Below are 20,354 nucleotides of genomic sequence, written 5' to 3'. Positions count from 1 at the left end.
TCATCGGCTGATAGATATGGACTGCTGAATTGTTGCTCTACCAGAACCACATTGAATGCGGCAGGATCTTGGTAGTTTTATTTCTTATGTTTTTAACCAGCCCTTCTCCAGCATACCTACTGGCTACTGGCTATGACAATGGTTGACATAAAGGGGTAGCAAATGAGCTGCCTTGGGTGTTCAATTTAACCAACACAATTTTCATTGTTGAGCTGGAGGATTTAACTATTGATAACATCCCCTGGCATAATTATAAGATTTTAGCAGCTGGAAAAATTCTGAGGTACAGTTAAAATGTGGTGATAGCACAGAGAAGTTGGAGTCATGCTGAAAGTCATGACGACCCTTCATTGCCCCAGGTGGTAAGTTTTTAATAAAATATGCAGAGAAGTGATAGAACAGTCATAAATGCTCGTTAGTTATATGTATGGTAATCACAGTTCATTATTCCTCTAATCTGGTGATAAAACTTTCCTGTTTAATCAATCAACAAGTCTAAACAGGAAAACAGCTCTGACTGATGTTGCTCAGGCTTGTTTCCTTACCTGCAGTGGAAACATGTTCAGGGCATGCCTATTGTTTAGTCAGAAGTAAGCTGCACTTTGTTCACTGGGGCTTTCTGCCACGGCTGTGCTGCCTGGGGCTGAGGGATGCTCTAGTCCAAAGCACCTGGTGGGCACCAGGCTGACACACTGCATTGCGAAAAGTAAATCCTCCATCTGAACTATCTTATAAAAACTGTTCTAGAAGAGATTTATCAGACACAGCTTTATATTTGTTACAAAAAACACACTTGGGCCAAAAACAACCTAGTTTTTCTTTGAAGTCTTGGAATCTCCCTTTTTTGAAGATTGGTGTTGAGAATGAGTTTTCTTTTCCAAATCTTGCCTTATTTCCACTGGAAACTCATTTAAGTGTAACTTAAGACAGGGAAGGCAGAATCTTTTTGCGTAGAAAAGGCTACAGTCCTGAAAAAGAACAGAGAAATTCTTAAACTCACCAAACTTAACACATTACATCTACTCTTATGTATGGCCCCAATCCAGCCAAAAGGTTAGTCCAAGTGCTTTTAATGAGGCGTAGTTGTGACTAACTCATTTCTTAGCTTCAGTGGCACCTGAAACTCAAAGGACTTGAGGATGCTGCTGAACTGCTCCAGTCGCGCCTCCTGCTCCTGAACCCCCCTTGTGCTCAGCAATTAAGATACATACAGATCCAGCCACTTCTTAAGATTTAACAGCCAGTCTTGCCATCTGGGGTGGCTTGCGCTCCACCTGCTTGCATGAACTCTTTTAAACGTTCCTAACAAGCAGCCTGTTTGTTTATTACATTTTACTACACCCATTTTCAGCAAGTGCAATACACGGCTGGGCCCACACCCAAGGGAGCAGTAGCTCGGTTGCAGCTGGATTGAGGGTGACTAATTAATGAAGCGAAATACAAGATCAAAGGTTTCTTTAATCCAGCAGGTGAATTAAGATGTCCACAATCCTCCTCCACTTAAGGAAATCGTGGTCAGAAGACGTGGTGATGGTCACTGGCAGTGCAGCCCAACCCTGCTCATGTTTACTCGGAAGTCCCACTATGTCCAGTAGAGCTTTTTCCCAGGTAAATGTGCACAGGATTGCTTTTTAATTTTAAAAAATCTGCAAATCCATAGTCTCTCAATGGCTAAATGGAAGCTCCAAGGTCAGAGGCAATGAAAAGCTGAATACCAAAAGCTGTGGGCAAACAACACAGCAACACTCTTCTTGCTTTCAAGCCCTGCTCACCATCTTCACTGCAGCCCTTATGGAAGCTTACCTCCTGCTCTCTAGCCATTTGGAACTACCACTCCCATCACCCCTGACTCTTGACCAGGTTGAATGGGGCGGGTGGGAGCTGGAGTTCAACATATGCAGGGCATCAGAGTGCAGAAGGTTGACCTATGGCCAACATTAATGGACCCTTGGCCTGACTGCATGGGGCTTCCTGGTCAATTACAACTTGTGCAAGGTCTGTATAACGAGCCTAAATAAATATATTTTGCTATAGGCCAATGAAGGGTGTGAGATCTGTTCCAGGAGGAGGCCAAAACTGATTCCTATCAGACTTGCTTTGAACAAATCTGGAATCCTTAGCTCAATATCATTTTAAAGAACTGGAAGCGGGGAAAGAAATGGGTTATGAATTACGTTTTTCGGAGAATCTTACAGTTGGAAGGGAAACATTTAACATGTAGCAGATGTGATGAAACAGTTCCTCAAGTTGCACAACTTGGGAAAATCCGTTTTTCCTGCAACGCCTCATAATGGTTCCTTATATCCACAACTACTTCAAGTAAGGGCTGCCTGTCATGGCACAACGTGTAGCATTGTGGCTATAGGAGATAAGATCCAGAGAAGCTTGCAACACCAAAGCAACCCACAGATCTTCATCACAAAAGAAGCCAAACAAAGCTCAAAAGCTAAGAAACAGTCTCCAAAAAGGACTGTGTGGTTTGCTATGTCCTGTGCAAATGAAAATAAATGGCAGAATTCTTGTTGCCCCCCCAAAACTCTAGAAACACAGCTTAGGGGAGAAGTGCTAGGGGCTCCTCAAAGGACATTCTCAATGCTTCAGCAAAATCCAATTTTTAGGATTCTTTGGAGGAAGTCACAAAAATGAAAATGGCATAAAACCAATATACATTTGTAGTATAAGTATTCCCTTCATGGTCAAATAATCCAGGCATTAGGTATGGTATGTTGCTATGGTGATCAATGTAAATAACAGGCTCACACTGGGCAGTGTGACTGGCACCAACTGTCCTGAGATCACAAACACACCCACCCAGTAGTTAAGGTCCTGTGGCTCCATAGCATATTTATGAACATTCAAGCAGCGGAAGAGCAAGTATGAGATGGCCAATTGTTCACCTGCTGGTGGAGACTTTCTGTTGAGCCTGGCAGGAGATTCACAGAAGGCCTGGGAACAGAATGACCCTGAACTGTTGATAAGAGAATGACCAGCGAAAAGGGGCACTTAAGGTGTTGATCCTTCAGAGGGCCATTAAAAAAACTGAATTATGGAACTGTATTTTGAACTGTAGTATATAAGAGGTAATGGCAAAGCAAGGGTGGAAAAAAGGTTATGTTCCACTTGGCTTGATTTTCAGCCTCTAGGTCACAGCCTATGAAACTAACATCAGAGATATAAAGGCAGCAGGCATCACGTGCTACTTACTGTGCCAACACACACATGCTTGCAACACAAACTGCACTGGGATCCAAGTATTAGGAATTTGTCCTTGTCAGAGGTGAATGGATCCTTCATGACATAGCATTCCTCCAGAAGGCTGGGAAAGAATCATTCCACATTTTAAAGAGATAGCACTGGCACGGAGCAACTCACATTCCCATATCCAATCTTAAGGACCAGGTCAGTGGCTAATATTCAGCAGGGACTAGATCTGTACTGAGTAAAGGGCTGCAGGGCTAATGGCACAGAGTCAGGGCACAGCCATTTTCAGAGGCGCGGCATGATACCCTTCTCACAGGCTTTCCATTCACCACTGTGCAAAACAGCATACCAGGCCTCCCTCAAAAGTGAACAGGAATGGAAGCTTTCGCTGAATCCTTCCCTAAGCTCCCCTCTTCAGCCGACTTTCTCAAGACGAAGGCGAAGGCTCTAGAGCGCCACACCCCCTCCCAGCAAGAACCACAACAGTGGGGATGTCGGGAGTTGCTTTCTTTCCGGCCTTCAGCAACCAACTCCCGTGCATGAGCCAAGACGCAGGCAAGCAGGAGTGAGCAGCTGAGCGGCAAAACAAGAGAAGGGATCTGCCAGAGACGGCCACCGTTTTGTGCCCTCTCTGGAATTAACCTGCTGTTTCCAAAGGACAATTCTCACACTCCAAAAGGGCACAGAACAACTTGCTCCTGGCCCCGACCCTGCCTGCCTTTGGCAGACACCAGATGCTGAATGCTCCAGGGACCAAAATAGATTTTCTCATCATGAAACTAGGGTACTCTTGAATGCAGCTGAAAAACAGTGAAGGGTCACTGTGAGGCAAAGGAACAGTTTTGTTTATCACTGACAGGTAAATTGAAAATGATCCTTCTCCCTACTCTCTGCAAAAAGTAAGGGATAGAAACATGGTCCCCATTTAAATATCAAGCTCTCAATAAAACTGTGTCCCATGTTAGATGGCCGCAGTTTCCGCTGTCTTATTAGCAAGCCATTCTTGAATCCATAATGCAGGATTCTGCAACCTGGTGCCCTCCAGATGCTTTGACGACAACTCCCTTCAGCACAGGCCAGCATGGCCACTGCTGACTGTGGCCACTGGAAGTTGTAGCCAAAAACATCTGGAGGGCATCACATTGCAGTAAAGCCATAGCTATAGGTCACACTCTGGATCTTTCATTCTCAGTTCTCAGGAAACAGTGAGCAGAGCTCAAGCTTTCTAGCAGGGAATTCTTGAGACCCTCACCAAGTATAATTTCTGGACCTCTTGAGAAGTGAACTTATAAGAAGCAGTTGTTCTTGGATGCCTGCTTGCCACATTCATACTTTATGTGGGAAGAGGCCCAACATCAGTTCAACTTGAAGGTGCCACAAGGCTCTTCGTACTTTTTTGAAAGCAAGACTCCTCAAATATTTTGGTCCTAGCTACACATTTGGCAAAAAACACATGACTGGGACTCCCCTTCTCTGTGCAGGTGCAGACCCAGTTTTCAGAAGACACAGGTGTGGGGAGGTGCTTACACACAGAAACTGTTACTTTTCCCAATTTCATAGGAAAATCTGCTTGGGGTGTAGCAAGGAGAAAGCAGCAGACAAAGGAAGGGGACCACCCATCACGGCTGCTCTGCAAATCACTGCAAAGAGAGACCAGGTGGCTGAAATTCCCATCTCTGGGCTAGCAACTGGCCCTCAGCTACATGGCATTGATCATTCAAAGGAGCTGCTTGCCATAGTGGAGATACTATCATTGGTGGACAGCACAGGGAGTACCGTAAGTGGTAAGAGATGTACTTACGTAACACAGGCAGCATTTGGAGGTTTCTGTCCGTAGTAGCTGTACGGGGCAGTTAATCCACACAACTCACACTCAAAAGTGCCACAGCACTGGGACTCCTTGCTGCACTTCATCTGGGAATGCTGCGGACCAAATGCCCAAACAGATGGATTTGTACGTGGAGCCACTCAGCTGGTCCAGGACTGTCCAGAGTGGTCCACATGTGCTGCACCTGAAACTGAAAGCTAGACTTGCCTTAGCAGCACCCCATGTTCTTACACACCCAGGGAGGGGGAGGGGTCTTAATTACCTCCAGTGTCAGAGGCAGAATGCAAACAGTGAGGCCTCGCATCTGGCTGGCCGCCATACAGGGACAGAAGGTGGGATGAGGTGGGCTTTTGATTTAAATAGGGATCTTCTCATCTGCTCAAAACAGTCAGCCGTTTCATAACATCTCAAAGCAGCCAGTGTGGAATTAAGATGGGAGTTATTATTTGCTTACTCTGAAAATGTGTGGAACTCATGTCACCAAATATTTTGGGATTAGCAGCTGGGGATAAGACAAACCTAGAACTTTTGAGTGTTTGAAGCAGACGGCACCTTTTACAAAGAGCAAGGAGGAAAGGTCTCACCCCAAGAGGTGCAGAAGAGACAGCAGAGGAAAGGAGGCCGGGAGAAAGATTAATTAAAAAGAAATGGAGGTGGAGCATTTAGTCGCAACAGGGCTGTGTTGTGCAACTGCTGTGACCGTCTAGGTGGCTCCACGTGAAATCCTTAAACGAGTTAACCATGATTGGTGTAGAGTATAATGAGATTTCACTGAGATGATGTTGAACCAGTAGGAGATTAGACTGTCATTATCATACAACTATTTGCAATAGAAGACATGCTATCTACCACCATGCGCCCAGTTTATATGCTCAACCAACTGAGGGCTGTGATTTCCACAGGGTGGGAGCACTGGGATACGATGCTTGAACATGCTGGGCCAATGTCCTTCACCCTCAAAAGTGTTGTGGGGGGAGGGGAGGATAGTCACACAAATCAAGCCTAAAGGCATAGAGGCCAATGCATGTCGTGCCCACATAACACATGTGCACTGCTGGGAGGGAATCTTCAGGCATGTGATGTGTGAGCTGGGAGCCAGTAAGGATGGAGGTTCCTTCCAGAAGCTCTGCTACAAATCCAAAGAGAACAGCGAAGTAAGGTGGGCAGGCGTCGTGTTTTACTTGCTTCTCAACTTCTTATGCAAGCCTTTAAGAGTGACTATTTTTATGTGGCTTTTATTTCTCCACAGCTGCTCTTTATCAGCTAATTGTTCTGCATATTAAGGAAGCTCCAACAGATGTACTTTGCACAGACAAGCCTGAACTGAATCTTGGGTTTATGTCAGGGAGGCCTTCCATACCCTTTATTTAATTTTACCAGATTAAATTCAAACTGGCACTTGTGGCCTTCCTCCGCTGCAGGGAGTTCGCACACGTGGTTCTTTAAATGCCAAGGAGGACCAATTAGCATATTTACAGAATTGGATAGCAGAGTGTTCTCAGGATCAAGCTGCCCCCATCTACCCCTGAAGGTGTAAACTGCCTCCTCACCTCCATTCAGACATGATTAAAGGGGTCCCCAAGGTATTAGAAAGTAGGAAATGGGATGCAACAAAACCCTCAAATCATGTTGTTAGAGAGGAATAAAATAAGAAGTTAGAAGAGCACAAACATTGCATTAGCTGCATATATGCTAACCGTAGCATGCACATCAACGGCAAAACATGGAAGTCAGCTATTTTATCAACTCTTAGTCAATGAGGAGGGGAAATATGTGGACTACTATGTGAATGAATAAGATCGGGGCCTGTAAATATTTGGAGTTGGTGTGCTCATCATCATTTTTTCATTTATTGGTAATTATATTAAGTAACTCAATTTGCAAATGTAAAATGAAGGTATCAGATATTTATTTTTTAAAAGGGGTGTTGCATTACTAGCTGAGGGAGAAGCGACAGGGATAATCCCATATGCTCAGCTGGTTGTAACCCACCAGCATTTGTGGAGCTGACAGCAGGCACCTCCTTCTTTTCTGAATGTGTGCATGGGGGGGGGGGGTACTGAAGTGTGCTCTGCGTCAGAAAGAGAGATGGAGAGGTGCAGGCAGGTGAGAAAGACCAAGAGCATGAATTTGTGACCTGTGAATGGGAGGGAGAGAGGAAGAGGCACGTGTGGTGATGAGACCGGTTCCAGCAGGACTTGCAGACTTACCACCTGGCCCTGTCTGGGTGTGAAGAGCAACAGCAAATGACCCTCTTCTAATTTTGTTATGCCACAAACCCCAAATAGCAGCCAGTTTGTGGCACCCACAGCACTTTCTCAAACTTCACTATGTGCCTCTTGGTCCACAAAGTTTGGCAGCCCCTGCACTCAAGGTCAGGAGCTCCTTCAAGAATCCCCCTCCGCCCCAGTAAGAGAACCATGAAGGCCAGAGGATGCCCTGCGAAGGTGTGAGCACCGTTGCCCCCTAGAGGGCAGGAACAGAACTTCCCGGTGCACATCCCGCCCCCCCCCGTGAGAAAACTCACAAAGCCGGCCATTACATTCTAGTTGCAATTCCATTATTGACAAGGGCATGTCTATCTCCACATCTGTGTTTATAGACCTGGCAGCAATAAAACTGCTAGCACATTGGCAAAGTGAAGCGGGGGCCGGTGTGGTTTCAAATTGGATGGGGGGGGCGCATGTTGAAACTACTAGATGACCCTCGAAGGGACCTGCTAGGATGGACTAAGAAGCGGCGGGAAGGAAGAGACACTTGTGCAAGAGGGAGACGCGCCTCCAAGGGCCAAGCGCGGAGGGGCCGGAGTCTCCTCGCTCGCTCGCCTCACATGGCGCGGTCCCTGCAGCAAGGCGGGCCCCGATTCTGCCCTAGAGCAGTCGAGTCCGAAGTGCCACTTACGCTCGGAGCTCCCTGGCCGAAGGGGCCGCTTCCTAAGATCCGCTGCCCAGCGAGGAGGCACCACTTGGAGAGCGCAGCTCTTTGCGCGCACGTTTTGCTCGGACCCGAGCGCTGCTGCAAACAAAAGGCCTTTACTTCCGAGGAAGCAGCGGACAGGACCAGGCAGCTGCCAGCAGAAAGAGAAGGCGTGGCTTTAGCAACGCACCTTCCCTATTTAAGTCAGAACCGCCTGCAAAAAAGAAATCAAGAGGCCCGCGGCGTCGCGCTGCTCTCCTCTTTCTGCAGCCACTTCCTGCTCCTCCGATCCGGCCCCGGCGCCTCCTTTTAAAGGAGCCGGAGAGAAAGGCTCCCTTCGGGGAAGCAGCTGCTTGACTCGACGTCTTCAAATTCTGAGATGGTTCCCTGACTCGGACGCGAGTCCCACTTACATGACTTCATTTCCGAGCAAACCTAGAAATAGGACCAGCGGAAGTGAAGTCTGCAAGCAAGAAAAATACTTGGAATTAAATCCAGGTCTGAAATGGGCAGGTCTAGGCTCCATGTAAATCATAGAAGTGTAGAGTTGGAAAGGACCCCGCGCGCCATGTGGCCCCCCCCCCCTGCAAGGCACGAATCTAAACGAAATCATGCAGGTGAGAAAAACCAGTGCAGTTCTAGTTCCTCCACAGCTATAAAATAAACCCGGCTACGCCAGTTTTTGAGGGGGGGGCGGAAGTCAATACATTTTCATCAAATTTCACATAATAATAATTATTATTTATACCCCGCACTCTGGGCGGCTTCCAATGGAATATTCAAATACAATAACCTATTAAACATTAAAAGCTTCCCTAAACAGGGCTGCCTTCAAAAGTCTGGTAGTTGTTTTTCTCTTTGACATGGGGAGGTTATTATTATTATTATTATTATTATTATTATTATTATTATTATTATTATTTTGCATGGAGTGATTTTCATTGGCACTAAATGCACAGAGATTTTCACCTTCTTCTCGATGTGGGTCTTCCTTCCCCCTTGTTCCTGATCTTCACTCAGCCTCTAGTTCCCTGGCAGAGTGTGTGTGCCATTTTCTGGTTCGCCTCTGGTGCCAAATGTCTTGGGGTGGCCCTGAATTAGAATGCCTGACCAGGTCTTCCCTGCAGGCTCATTGGCAACAGAAGAGAGGTTGCTGCTTCTTTTCCTTGCTCCTCTCCGAGCTGGCTTGCTTGGAGAGGGTGGGCAGGCGTGTGCAGGCAGCGGCAGCAGGAGGGCCCGGGAGCTCTAGGAGTTGGCAGTGGGCCCTCAGCTGAGGTGTGGGTCTTGGCAAGTGGTTAGTGATGCTGACTGTCAGTGTTGACTCTGATTACTAACACACCCCTGTTGCAGCTGCCCTTGGAAATGCCCACGCTACTTGGAGAATTGGGGAGCTGCGGGTGTGAAACAGTAAGTTCAATGCAAACTTTAAAGAGGTATCATTTTGTAAAGGTTCAGCTCTAGTTCTTCAGTAAAGATAAACAATAATTCTTCAATAAAATCTGCAGATAGGAAAACTTGGCTTGACTGACTAATTTTAGCCAGGATTCTGTATTCTGTTGCTTTGGCTCTTAGTCTGATTGTTAAGACATGTGATGATGTAACTTAATAGTTTCCCCTCCTATCATAAGTTTTTTTCTCATTTCCAGAAACATTTCTGGTGGCCACTGCAAAGCCTCTGACGTGGAGGCCACTAATTTGGGGGCGGCATCCACACAACATTGTGCTGGAGTCAACAGCATCCCATTTCCCCCCACCCTTCCTCGGGGGAGGAGATCTAGTTAGTGCAGTTAGGGGGGGCATAGGTGCAAAAGCTTCAAAGCTGCAGCTGTTTCAAAGTGGAACTATCTGATTTGGGGAGGCGGTTGATGTCTGACGTGTTTTGTGGCATTTCTTGGGAGAGCTGCTCTACTGCCATGCGTCCTCAGCTCTGGTTTGGCACAGCTATCTATCTATCTATCTATCTATCTATCTATCTATCTATCATCTATCTATCATCTTTGTAGCAGTGGAGCAGGACTCGTGCACCATTAAAAAGCCTAACCTGGAATTTGGCTGCTCAACTCTTTGTTGGTGTGCACGTCCCGGGGCGTTTGTAAAGTTTGCAAAACAGGTGAGGCATCAAAGGTGCTTGTGGTGAAATGGGCTGCCTCCTCAGTAGTTCCTCCTTCCCTTCCTGCAGAAACCAAGTCTGACTGGTTGTGATTCTCTTGTGGCACTGGTGGGATGTGTTAAGTCTGTAAAAGGAAAGGGGCAGTAGGAAGGGTCAAGCAAGCCCTTTGCCCTTTGCCATGTAGCCTCAAACTGCCCACTCAGTCCACTACACTGGGCAAGGGAAAGACGACAAGCACTGTAAAACATTCCCGGCTGGGCTTGTTGCTGGTGGCCAAGTTCTGCTCAGCTCCTATTTAAGCACACACATGTGCAAGTGCAGCAAGAATTATGCACAACAATTGCACAATCCATGGTACACTCAGATGCTTTCCGTGGCCAGACAATTACAAAAAAATACTCCTAGCTTGGTCATTTTTGTACATGCTCTATGAAGTGTAGCATATGGGAAGCATGGAGAAAGGGCAGCAGGAAGGGGAAAAATAGGCACTTTCAGTTATGCTCCATGCATTGGTGCTGCCTGGATACCATAGTTGTAAAAATGTATAAATCTGTAAGGAATGGTGCTGTACTAAATGATATTCTGATAAAAGTGGAATGAGAAGGTAAAGAAATCAGCAGATTTCCATCCAAAAGCACCTTTACATCTGTAAAAGGAATGGATCCCCCCCAAACTCTGTCTATACCAAATGACAAAATTTCAGCTAGTGTGGAAGTAACATAGGCAGAGCATTTTATGTCCTGTCTCATTCTAGACTTTTAGTGTTCAATATTTATTGGACCACATATGTACCACATTTCAGTTTGCTAAGTATCCCTAACCAGGTTCAAAGGAGCTGCAGGGTTGCATGGGCTAACCCCATTGCTCCCATTGCTGACACACCGATTGGCCACCCACTCACCCAGGAGCACATGCAAACTGATGTACACATGCAGAGCTGCTCCATAGCAAAGGCTGGTGGTGATGGTCCTGGCCCAATCAGAAACACCTCTTCAGAGGAAGCCCTCTAGATGTGTAGTGTTACTTCTTATGTATGCTGAAGACACAGTTGCTAGGGGTGCCATGAGCAGGGGTTGGGGTAGCCTTACACAATAGGGTTCACATGAAATATCTTTAATAACCCAGGAATTAGTGGTCTGGTCTCTAGATTCAGTAGCATATATGCTGCATTTGTCAACATGAGTTCTGTCCAGTCTGTGCACACCATGGCTATTTGCATGCTCAGCTGCATGCATAAGCACATGCATGGCACAGTAGTCCCACAAACATATGGGGTACAAAAGATGAAATCAAGGGCAATGTGTTTCATTCCTGAATGTTATTACCCCTCATGGCTCTGCAATTGATCCAGCCTGATATTAATAATGCCACAAATTGTAAAATAATAGTAGTAAAGGTAAAGGTACCCCTGCCCGTACGGGCCAGTCATGTCTGACTCTAGGGTTGCACACTCATCTCGCTCAAGATCAAGAGGCCGTGAGCTGGCACTGTCCGAAGACACTTCCAGGTCACGTGGCCAGCGTGATGAAGCTGCAGCTGGCGAGCCAGCACCAGCGCAGCACACGGAAACGCCGTTTACCTTCCTGCTATAAAGCGGTACCTATTTATCTACTTGCACTTTTTTGGGGTGCTTTCGAACTGCTAGGTGGGCAGGAGCTGGGACCGAACGACGGGAGCGCACCCCGCCACGGGGATTCGAACCGCCGACCATACGATCAGCAAGTCCTAGGCACTGAGGTTTTACCCACAGCGCCACCCGCGTAGTAATGACACACAAATAAAATAGTGAAGCAAACAAAACGCCTCATGCAAATGACAGGACAGTTTTACTATTAAGGTTACAGTCTTCCTCTTTGGCAAAAAGGCACTCATTACACTTCACACACACCCTCTCATCTCAAACATTGTATATTGCTGTATTTTAAGACATTAAGAGATAATAAATTAGATCACCCAAATGAAATCTCTATTTGAAACAACAACAACAATAACAGGGTTGTTTAATGCAGGATACATACACCAAAGACCTGTTCCCCAGCCCTTTCCTACAGTTTTATAACACCCTCCCTGACAAGAGAGGTTGAGGGAGGCACGGGTGGAGGTGTCAGAAACTGAGGTTACACCGATACTGGTTCTTCATCCAGACTAGTGGTATGGGAGTGCTTGCAGTTAATTAAGTGTAGTCATTCCATAATAGCTTCTGTGAATAAATGGGATGATGTGGAGGGCGGCACTGAAAAGCAGTTTCATTAGGAATTAGCACTGATTAATATTCGGAGCAATCCATTTTTCCTTACTTCTTCCTTTCTGTCTTTTTAAATGTGCAGTTCTCATTCAGTTTTGAAAAAGCCAGCTTAAGAATCAAATGACAAGATAAACCATTTTTTTGCCGTTTATTTTTCTGGCTTTGAGCCCCAGGTGGTGTGTGCTTTTCCTCTCAGGATGCCCAAACAGAACTCTGTTGAAAAGCTCTGCCTCAGCTGTGGACGCTGACCTGCAGGTTACAAAAAACCAGACCCTGCGAATCTTATGAAACAGAAAATTTACTACCTCTGCTTCATCAGAAGGCTCTTCATAGACGGGTTGCTTCATGTCCTCATAGGCAGACATAATCACAGCTTGAAATAAATTGATCAAAACGCAGATCATCACCATCATGAATGAAGCTAGAAAGAGACCCCCCAGAATCCTATTGGACGTAAAGGCAGTGTCTTTAAAAGCCGAAACACAGTAAGAGAATACTGTCTGAGCAGAATGAGTCATTGTGTTGTAATTCCATTCGTGTTGTCCAAATACCAGATAACCGAATGCCATGTATACAAAGAAGTACACCGCCACCACTAAAGCCATAGAACAGATGCCAGGAAGGGCTGCTAAAATAGATCGCTGAGCCAGGCGCACATCGTAAAAGAATCGGGAATACCGGAGAGTTTTCAAGACGATGAGGAAGACCAAGAAACCCAGAGTTATCCGCAATGTTTGATCAACATGGGAAACTTTATGGAATGGAACAAATTCATCTGGGTGAAGTAAAAACAATTCTGTTATTGCAGAAGCCAATTTAAATTTGAAGGCAAGCTGCAAAAGGAAGAAGACACACACACCCTTTATCCCAAAATTAATTAAATTTGAAACAGTTTTTATGTATTTTAGCCTTTGTTGCTCCACCACAGAAAACTCATCGATGATGTAAAAGACAAGAATATAGCCAACAGCTATATAGACAAACTTTTTCATACCACTTAGCTGCTTGAAAATGGGGAGTGTGTATGAATGGATCATCAAGCTTGTGTTAACAGGGCCTAAATTAGAAATCTCAAATACAACCGAGATACTGCAAAATAAATCGACATCTGGATTAAAAGTTGTCATCTCAACTATCAGTGCCCAGGTATTTTCATCAAGCCAGCTGCTCCCTTTTAAAGCATTGATTCTTTTTGTTGAGTTATGCAGTTGCTCTTCTGGATAAAAATCAAAAGTGTATCCTCCTGCTCCATAAGTGTTTAGTTCTCCATATGAATTATATTGCCAAGGATCAGGGAGGGAGTGGTAAGTGAAGCCTGGAAAATTGGCAAAATTATTTGAAACAGACCTATTGGCTGTGTTTGCCCAAGACCCAAAGTGGTTTCTTTGCTCTTCACTGTCATGGCCGTACTTGGGAAGACAATGGCTTGTACTAATCACAAATTTATGTACAAAACTATGTGGATAGAAACATTCTTTTATTGTATTCTTTGCTCTAACTTGCCGCATTCTGGGTAACCCAAGGATTTTGGACCAGGTATCTGAAAGATAGGATGGTTTGTTATTGTTGTGGATCAAAGGCAGAAAGACATTGCTAAGCCAACTGTAAATGTGCTCTATTTTAGTGATACTTGAAAGCTCCGGAGAGAACTTGTTTTGAATATCCTGGTTGTAGTAAAAACTAGCAGTGTTTTCCATTGAGTAAGCAATATTTAAAACAAGAATTAAAAAGACAAAGTGACATATTATGTCCTTTATGAAAATGAAAGCTTGTTGTTCAATCTTCTGTTTTTTCTTAAAAATTGTGATTTCATCCTCTTCCAGGGGTTGGTAGTGCTTGGTACCTCTCGCTCTTACGAGATCATAATGCAATTCTCGCATATCATCAGCATCCATAGTTGCATCTTCCAGATTAATCTCTAAGAAGGTGTTTTTGCTTGACCATGGAACATTTTCACAGTATTTGGGATAAAGTGTCTCCAAGGCTGAAAAAATCCCTATGGTCAGAGTTTGAAGCAAAAATACACATGCAGAAAAAGAGATGGTGGATGCTGTTAGCCACTCGAATGATGCTTCATAGTCATAGTGTAGACCATAAAATATGATAAAAAATGATGACACGGCAGATATGACCAAGGCCACCATCCACAAAATAGATTGATTCCACCATGAAAACACTATTTGTGGCTTTCTATAAAAGAGCATGTGGGGAATATTTGGTGGTTTTATCTGAGGATACATATCATTCTTTACATAATTATTACTAGAATTGATATTGGGCGTAGAATCTTGGGTTATGTCCTCTTCTGTTGCAATTACATTTGCATCACCCTCAGAAATTGTGCAGTTGGTCCAACTTTTTCCTGCCTGTCGCCATTTTATCTTTTTTGATTGTTCCAGTTCGGATGATTCTGAGACACTGGAAAGCCTCCTTGGGAAATTAGGTCCTGGGATGTTTGAACCAGTTTCTACAAGGTACCACTTCTGCAGACGCTCCTGCCAATTTCTAAAGTCCCCAGACATGAAAGCAGAGTATTCTGGAGGGTAGGTCTCCATTGCATTCAGTGGTGAAGGTTCCTTCTGAGAATATTTCAGGGAAGCTGTTACAATCATTTGCAAAGGAAAAGCAATGAAAGCACTTTGGATTCCGATTATTATGGATCTCAAATATTGTAACTCTTCAGAAAACATGTTTCGATCCTCATCTGCGTTGAAGAACATAACGTTGATAAGCAGGATGCACAACAGTATTGCTAAACAACAAGAAAGCCGTTGAAGCCTGTTCAAAGAAGTTGAACAGACAGGAGCAAAGATCGAGAACCATAAGTGACAATCCACCAGGTCATTGGCAATGTTTATCATTAAGAAATCAATTTTGTTTAAAGGTGCTGCTGGCTGAGTAACAACTAATGTCCTCTCTATTAGGCCGTCTGCCTTGTCAAGAGCAAACCATTTCCGGCACATGAACACCCAAGACTGTTTGGAGTATATGTTTTCCACTTTGACTCTACTCAAGAACCAATCAGGGGAAGAACCTGCATTATTGTGCCAGACTTGAAGGCAATAAACTTCTCCGAGGTCATTCTTACTCGTCAAGAGAAAAGTATCAATGGCCCCTCGAAGAAAAGTCGGGTGTTTGGGGTGTCTTAAGCAATGTACGTCACTGACAGCACTTTGGCCGATTAGCTGAATAAAAACATTGGCTGTGGTTGCTGCTCCAAAACGGCTGCCTGTGTATATTGTGACCAGGTAGCACACTTGATCAAAAGGATCATTGTCTGGCAAGACTATGGCATGGTCTCTGCTCTTCAAATCGGCCCTATCTTTTCTTATTGTCCAAATAGCCAAGAAGATGTATACTATCAAAATGAAAAGTACCGTCAACATTGTCACAGGATTTTTGTCGTTTTGGGTTAACTGGACCTTTTTCATTTCTACTGGACTGGGATATGCAGTTACTTCCCCAGCCAAAAAGTTGATGTTATCTCTGTAGGTTCTTCTTGGCTGAGAATTTGCAGTCCTTGGAATACGCTTTTTGCCTGTGCAAATGCAATGTAATTTTTGCCAACTGGTCTGAGGGCCAAGGCTGCAGAGGTCTTCTTTCCAATGACTTTGGACTCCATCCATGTGTAAGCAGTTGGCAGTAAAAATCACAATGCCAACTAGCTGACTTACAGAAAGGTCGGATTGTAAAACAATGGATATGTTCAATTGTTTTGCACTGTTGCCTTGGAATATTGTTCTGAGCAATGTCTGGGAAAGACAAAATATGTACGGAGTCTGAAGTGCACAGCCATTATTACTGGAGCTATTTCTCCTTGGTATTGCAGGTTTGTTATGGAAAATACTAAAAGCCGCTACAGCAAGATTGCTGTTCCTTAAACCTAGGTATACAAATGCCTGGAAAGTGACCTTTAGTTTTGGCATAATCTGAATGAAAATATCTTTGGAATTCTTACAGACTTCAAAACTAAATTCTCCAGTTGTTTTAGGGAGTTTGCTGCCATGTCCCATCATCAACTCAAAGATGACAGTTTCTTCATTTTTTCTGGTCATTATAATTTCTGCTGTATCAGGCATGATTCCACGCATGTCACCATTAGATTTGGTCCCTATCATCTTGAATCCAGTCACCATTGTGCCAATGTTATCTGTATTTGGCAACCAAGGAAAAGGATTCTTGTCAAACTCATAAACAACAGTGGAGATCACAGCATCCACTGGTAATTCATTGTTCTCCAGTCTCATTTTGGGATAAAAGCAGTTCCTGCAGTCTTTTCTCTTTGAGAAAGCACTGATAACATCCCACTTTTCATCTTTTCTTAATGTGATGCTCCAACCATTGGCTTCCATAATAGTTTCACTCTCTCCAGGAACTTTACCTTGTAAAATTAGGTCCGCTAAAATCTCACTGACAGAGATGGTTTCCTTAACCCCAATTTTGTGAACAGTTCTATGTTCTGACAGAGCAGCTTTCAGGACATTGGACAACCCTGCAAAAATACTAGTGCAAAGAACCTCTGTTTCTTTAGAACCTAGGTTGTCATTGCTCTGCCTTTGCACTTCTTCACTTAAATCTTTGAGTTTTCTGATGGCAAGTAGTTGCGATTTCCTATTTATTTCAGTGGTTTCCTGTGTTATCTGAGAAATACTTGAGATCATTTGGTTTGTCCCTGTTACGTCTATTGTAGGGATAGCTGCAGACCTATTTAGAAGGATTTCCCGCAGTTCAGTTTTAGAGGAATGAAATTTTTGCAAGGTTTCAATATCATTTAAAGTAGAAGCCACCATGTAGACAAAATAACCTGCCCTAAAATAGTCTCCACTTTTGAGAAAAGATGCTATTGGAGCTGTGGGTCCATGGGTTAAATCATGTAATTCATTTATTATGGCATCATTTTGCTTACCTTTCAATGGACTATTCACTGTTGTCTGTAAAGTTATTTGGGAGTATGCTCCAAGTGCATCATAAATTTCAACATATACTGTTAAAGCACCAGTGGGTAAAAAAGTTGGTGGAGTTTTAGGCTGATGTCCACAATACACAATTGTCCCCAATATACCGTTGTCTGGAGAATGTAGTCTAGTAGAGGTCCATTTATCTGATACTGCTTTGACTTTATATGTAAGAGGCAAATTTTTATCTTTAAACCCACTACAGTGAACAATGAATTTTGTTAAGAATGACATTCCCATGGCAGGGCTAAGGACACACTTTCCCGGTACTGGTGGAAAGTTTACAAAAAATAAGTAACTATAGACTGATGACTCTCCTTTCCACATACTCACTTTTAAAACAAGCATATATGATTGTTCTCTCATATTCACAAAACTCAAAGAACGTATACATAAGTATGGACTTGATCTTCCAGTTGTAGTCTTAGAGTCCCAGTCAAAATGTATTTCGGTGGAACTTGGTGAGAAAAGTGACCAGTGGTAGAGTGGTCTGCTAGATTTTCTGCAATTTAGACATTTACCAGAAAGACAAAATCTTTCTGTTGGTATTATTGACCTACCACAATTTTCAATACATGTGATATTCAGCATCAGTGCAGAGTCAGACCGCACATGTATCATTTGCTGAGCTTGAGCCGTTCGGCTTCCTTTTTGAACTACCAGGAGAAAATAATAAACAACATTTTCCTGAAGCGTTTTGGGTAGAACTGTTTGAACTGGGTCAGAGGAAGCTGTCCATTTCAAATCCACTTGTTCTGGATAACATTTTCCATTTCCACTTAAGATCATGGATGCAAAGTCTGTTTTTTGTTTAGTGCAGTACCAAGTAAATGTGAGTCCTTCAAAGGGTTGGGCTGCATCAGGATCAGAAGAAGCGGATCCATCCAGAGTCCACTGGCTAGAAAAACCAACTGTCTGCACAGCACCTCCAGCAATGACAGCCACAAGACTACCTGGTCCAATTGCTACAAACACTGAATCAGAGTCTTCCACACTCTCCAAAGTATCCATTGCAATTAATTTCACTGTAAAATTAAAGAGGTACAAACCATAATCTAAGCTAGATGCAGGAACTTCTAACACGAGAAGATTTCTGCTTCCAATGCCAGGCGCATTAAATGGTTTTGACCAGTCTGGAGTACTGTTCACATCTGGGATTTTGTAGATTTTCCAGGTTAGGTCTCGTAGTTTAGAACCTGGACAATTCACCTCTGTGTCAGCAGACAAAGTAAATGGTACCCTTTTAATATGGTTTAAGATACAGTTTTTAGGATGAGGTTTCTGGATCTTCACTTTCTTAATTAAACAACTCATTTGAAGGCAAGTCACTGTGGATTCCACAGTCTTTGAAGCATAAGTGTGGACTGTAGCTTTCAAAGCAGCTTGAGTCTTCCCAGTTCTTGTGCAGTTTACCTGGGCCACATACCCTGCATACAGGGCAGGGTTGAAAGGTAAAACTGTATGAGGAATGAATTGGGCAGCATTTCTGACACGATCCCTGTAAGCATAGGTATTGTTCCAAAAGAGGTATTCTTTCCTTGAATCAAAATATTCTAAGTTGAAAGCCCACTTGAATTGCAAGAGAGGGTGTTGCACTGGAATAAACCACACAATATAGACCACACTTTGTAAAAAAGAAGGACCACTGTTGAAAATGTGAATCTCTATATCTTTCCTTGAAAAATAACTCAGAAGGGCTCCTTTCCTGTTAAGGTATAGATGTACACTGAACTTGTACCACCGTAGTTGGATAAACTCTATTGCGATCAAATAAGACAGAGACTGATGCTGATAGAAAAAGTAGTGAGTGCTTGAGAGGTTGCCAGAGGAACTGGCAGCATTTCCTCCTTGGGCGAAATAGTAAAGCCCCTGTGTGCGGCTAAAAATGTAAGTGCCCATCTTGATTTCCTGTGTGTTGAGAGTGAGGTGCGCCCGGGGCTCACTCTTTGATGTTAGATTTAAGGTGGTATTAGAGTAACCAAGTTCTCCACCTAGCTCCCCAGAGGCCGCCTCATCTACACAAAAGTAGATACTGGCCACTGTTTTCTTCCTGGAATGCTGTGGGATATGCACAACAGTGTAATTGTTCTGTAGAGCATACGGATTGTAGAAAGTAGACCAGACCCTTCTACCTTTAACATCCCATAGTCTGTAGGCTATTTTTTGGGAGTTGACAGGTAGGAGGCTCCAAGAGAGGCTGATGCTCTTATGAGAGATGCTGAGCAATTTGGAATGGGTACTGCAAATGTGTAGCAGAATGGGTTCCACCTGCAAATCGAGGCTAAGTCTAATCTGGGGCCTCTGCTTAATGTGGAGGGACGAAATATATATCCCTTGGTGCATGTAATGCACAGTCAGGCGATAGCTGAAGAAGGATTTGCACTTGTGGTGCAGTTCACCACTATGGTAGTGGGCTAAGTGTGCAGAATCTGGATGACAGCTGGTGGGGAGGAGCCGACCCTGCCGACTGCTGTAGTGAGAACGCCAACTTGAAGTATTGAGGTATGCACACCAGCCCAGCTGCACCAGCTGCCGCTCGTGGATGGGACGTGTGAGCGGCCAGAGCAGGAAGAGTTGGACATCCTGCCCATACACTTCAATGCTCAGGTTGCGGTGAAGGCATGCAGGTGTTGTGCAGGAAGGTGACGCACACTGTATGAGGATGCAGCGGGATGGATGGATGTCTCCTCTTGCTAACTTAGGGCCCAGCACTATCCGGCCTGACCAAAGAATCATCTTACACATGAAAGCAACCTTCCAGCGCCAGCAGCAGTGAGCAGATGGTAATACTGTCTGCTGTTTCCCAGTCTTTGAAACAAATCTTACAGCTGTTAAATGATTATGCCCAGGATGCCCATCCTGCAGACATGAAGTCTGGCGTTTGTCCTCTTGTAGCTGATGGATGTAGTTTTGTTGGTCAGAGCATGTGACCAGCAATGGAGGTAGCAGTAAATAAGGGGTCATGGCTGCTGCATATTGAAAACGACCCCAGCCTAAGAAGAGGAGAGTGAAGAATAATAGAAGGTGCATCTTGTGGATGAGGAAAAAAACTTGGACCAGAAGCAGCCACTGTCTCCTGATAGCCCCAACTGCCATAGA

General features: G+C 44.3%; 2 protein-coding genes across 5 annotated transcripts; both read right to left on the bottom strand.

Moving 5' to 3' along the window:
- Positions 1-704: 704 nt before the first annotated feature.
- Positions 705-7,984, bottom strand: CDPF1 (cysteine rich DPF motif domain containing 1). 4 transcript variants are annotated; one of them, XM_053387559.1, is made up of 4 exons: positions 7,931-7,984; positions 5,003-5,219; positions 3,205-3,316; positions 705-968 (listed from the first exon to the last, which is right to left on the bottom strand). In XM_053387559.1, exons 2-4 carry the CDS (start codon positions 5,113-5,115, stop codon positions 810-812), a joined length of 384 nt encoding a protein of 127 aa, XP_053243534.1. In that variant the 5' UTR covers positions 5,116-5,219; positions 7,931-7,984; the 3' UTR covers positions 705-809. The 4 variants fall into 4 exon arrangements, with proteins under 4 accessions (XP_053243534.1, XP_053243535.1, XP_053243536.1 ...); XM_053387560.1 differs by lacking the exon at positions 7,931-7,984 and adding an exon at positions 7,557-7,741; XM_053387561.1 differs by lacking the exon at positions 7,931-7,984 and adding an exon at positions 7,240-7,467.
- Positions 7,985-12,127: 4,143 nt separating this feature from the next.
- Positions 12,128-20,336, bottom strand: LOC128413522 (polycystin family receptor for egg jelly-like). Its single transcript, XM_053387557.1, has one exon. It carries the CDS (start codon positions 20,283-20,285, stop codon positions 12,417-12,419), a length of 7,869 nt encoding a protein of 2,622 aa, XP_053243532.1. The 5' UTR covers positions 20,286-20,336; the 3' UTR covers positions 12,128-12,416.
- Between the last annotated feature and the right edge of the window lie 18 nt (positions 20,337-20,354).

This window comes from Podarcis raffonei, chromosome 5, assembly GCF_027172205.1.
Source record: "Podarcis raffonei isolate rPodRaf1 chromosome 5, rPodRaf1.pri, whole genome shotgun sequence".
Lineage (NCBI taxonomy): Eukaryota > Metazoa > Chordata > Lepidosauria > Squamata > Lacertidae > Podarcis > Podarcis raffonei.
The sequence above is the reverse complement of the archived record's forward strand: the minus strand, read 5'-3'. Positions and strand labels throughout refer to the sequence as shown.

What these genes read in the sequence shown, in the direction of transcription:
- CDPF1 (XM_053387559.1), bottom strand. Translation starts at nt 5,115, where the DNA reads ATGAAGTGCAGCAAGGAGTCCCAGTGCTGTGGCACTTTTGAGTGTGAG. An exon ending in CCAAATGCTGCCTGTGTTAC is followed by an intron (nt 3,317 to 5,002) that starts GTAAGTACATCT and finishes ATTCTTTCCCAG; the next exon opens with CCTTCTGGAGGAATGCTATG. An exon ending in AGCATGTGTGTGTTGGCACA is followed by an intron (nt 969 to 3,204) that starts GTAAGTAGCACG and finishes GTTCTTTTTCAG; the next exon opens with GACTGTAGCCTTTTCTACGC.
- LOC128413522 (XM_053387557.1), bottom strand. Translation starts at nt 20,285, where the DNA reads ATGCACCTTCTATTATTCTTCACTCTCCTCTTCTTAGGCTGGGGTCGT.